Below are 1697 nucleotides of genomic sequence, written 5' to 3'. Positions count from 1 at the left end.
TTCAGCAGCAGGGAAATAAACACCTTCATTTTTTAACAGGGATGGTCAATGAAGGCAGCACATTATTTAGCCTAACACTGATTTACCAAGAGACCCAGTGCTAACAAGCACCAAGCTTGAGAAACATGTTAACTGGGAAACATACATGTAATTTACATTTTTCTACATACACCTCTTTAAGGTGTGCTGTGTAATTGAGTCAGCTTTCTGTATTTCACAGGAGACCGAACCTGAAATTGCCAGGGTCCTACCTAGCTGACCTCCATTTCTAGGTGAGTTATGCCAACTCTCACATAGGTTTCTTCTTCAGTATAACTTTTGCCTTTTCTCCCTCCAAAACACTAATATCATAAGCTCTACACACACAACAGGTTTGATTTGTGGGAGAGCAGCTGGGACCACATTTTGTTCCAGTACATCAACTAATAAAGGAAAAAGGGAAAGAAATACTCTTCTAATTCAATGCAGTTACTTATTCTGGAAAGAGAGGGAGAGAGAAAAAGGAAAAGCTTTTAACTGACTACAAGTGAAAAAGCTGTCCATTTTCCACAAGTGGAAAGCTTCCCTTTCTAGTTGATGTTGAAGCCTGCCCCAGACAGAGGTGATCTCTACCCCAGAAACACAACCACTCATCAGATCACAACAAGTACTCATTTTCCAGAACAATCCCACAGACATGCCTCCCAGCACCTTTGTTTCATCTCAAGACAAAGATTTTTCACTCTAGACTTATTTTATCCCATAAAACCCCACTCCAGTGACAAGCACAGCTGCAGACACTGTCACTGTTGGCCACCTGCTTGCTGGCAACACCAGGATCCCATGTTTGTTGCACACCAGTCGGGTACATCACCCCTCACAGGTAGCGATTACTGCATGCACACACACACAGGTGGCCCCTGCTGTCCTGACACTGCCTGGGACCTGCTGCAATGTGTATGTGCCTCTTCTGCCTGGCAGCTGGATGGGCATCTGTGCTGCCCCCTCCCACGCCACTGCACGAACCTGCCCTGGCTAGGAACCTGCCTCCGTTCTGCCAGCAGGTGAGGGTGGACAGGAGAAGTGGAGACCACAGATGAAGAGCAGAGCTTTGCTCACCCCTTTTGCTCATTCCTTTTACTCACCTCTTTTGCTCACAAGCTGTAGCAGTTCCCCTCACCTCAAACCACTTCACCCTACCCTACATCGAGGTGAAACTTGACAACTGGCAAAAGGCCTGCACTGCTTTGGCATATCCCACTGCAGACACCCCCCGGGCAAACCTTTTGCTGCCACGAGTGCGATCTCTGGGCACTGCCCAACCTGGGGTCCCACCAGCCACAGGCCGGAGCTGGGAGAGGAACCGAGCAGTTGGGCACTTACCCAGCCTCCGTTGTCCTGGATCCAGTTGTGCAGCTGCCGGTTCAGGTACTCGGTCATCCAGGCAGCGATGCTGTCCACGAGGTGAGACATCTCCCGGTTGACGCTCTCCCCCCCCCCAGCCACAGGCCGGAGCTGGGAGAGGAACCGAGCAGTTGGGCACTTACCCAGCCTCCGTTGTCCTGGATCCAGTTGTGCAGCTGCCGGTTCAGGTACTCGGTCATCCAGGCAGCGATGCTGTCCACGAGGTGAGACATCTCCCGGTTGACGCTCTCCACGCACATCACACCGCCAAACTCGAAGAAGGCCACAATTCTGCCCCAGTTAACCCCATCTCG

At 50.8% G+C, this 1697-nt stretch overlaps 1 protein-coding gene across 1 annotated transcript in view; it reads right to left on the bottom strand.

Annotated features, from left to right (window-relative positions):
• Nucleotides 1-1697, bottom strand: part of BCL2 (BCL2 apoptosis regulator) — a 100222-nt gene that overhangs the window by 93102 nt on the left and 5423 nt on the right. The window contains exon 2 of the mRNA XM_031059289.1: nucleotides 1527-1693. Within this exon, the coding sequence (XP_030915149.1) occupies nucleotides 1527-1693 (167 nt within the window). The remainder of the gene's footprint in view (nucleotides 1-1526; nucleotides 1694-1697) is intronic.

This window comes from Geospiza fortis, unplaced genomic scaffold (genome assembly GCF_000277835.1).
Source record: "Geospiza fortis unplaced genomic scaffold, GeoFor_1.0 scaffold58, whole genome shotgun sequence".
In the NCBI taxonomy this organism is placed as follows: domain Eukaryota; kingdom Metazoa; phylum Chordata; class Aves; order Passeriformes; family Thraupidae; genus Geospiza; species Geospiza fortis.
The sequence above is the reverse complement of the archived record's forward strand: the minus strand, read 5'-3'. Positions and strand labels throughout refer to the sequence as shown.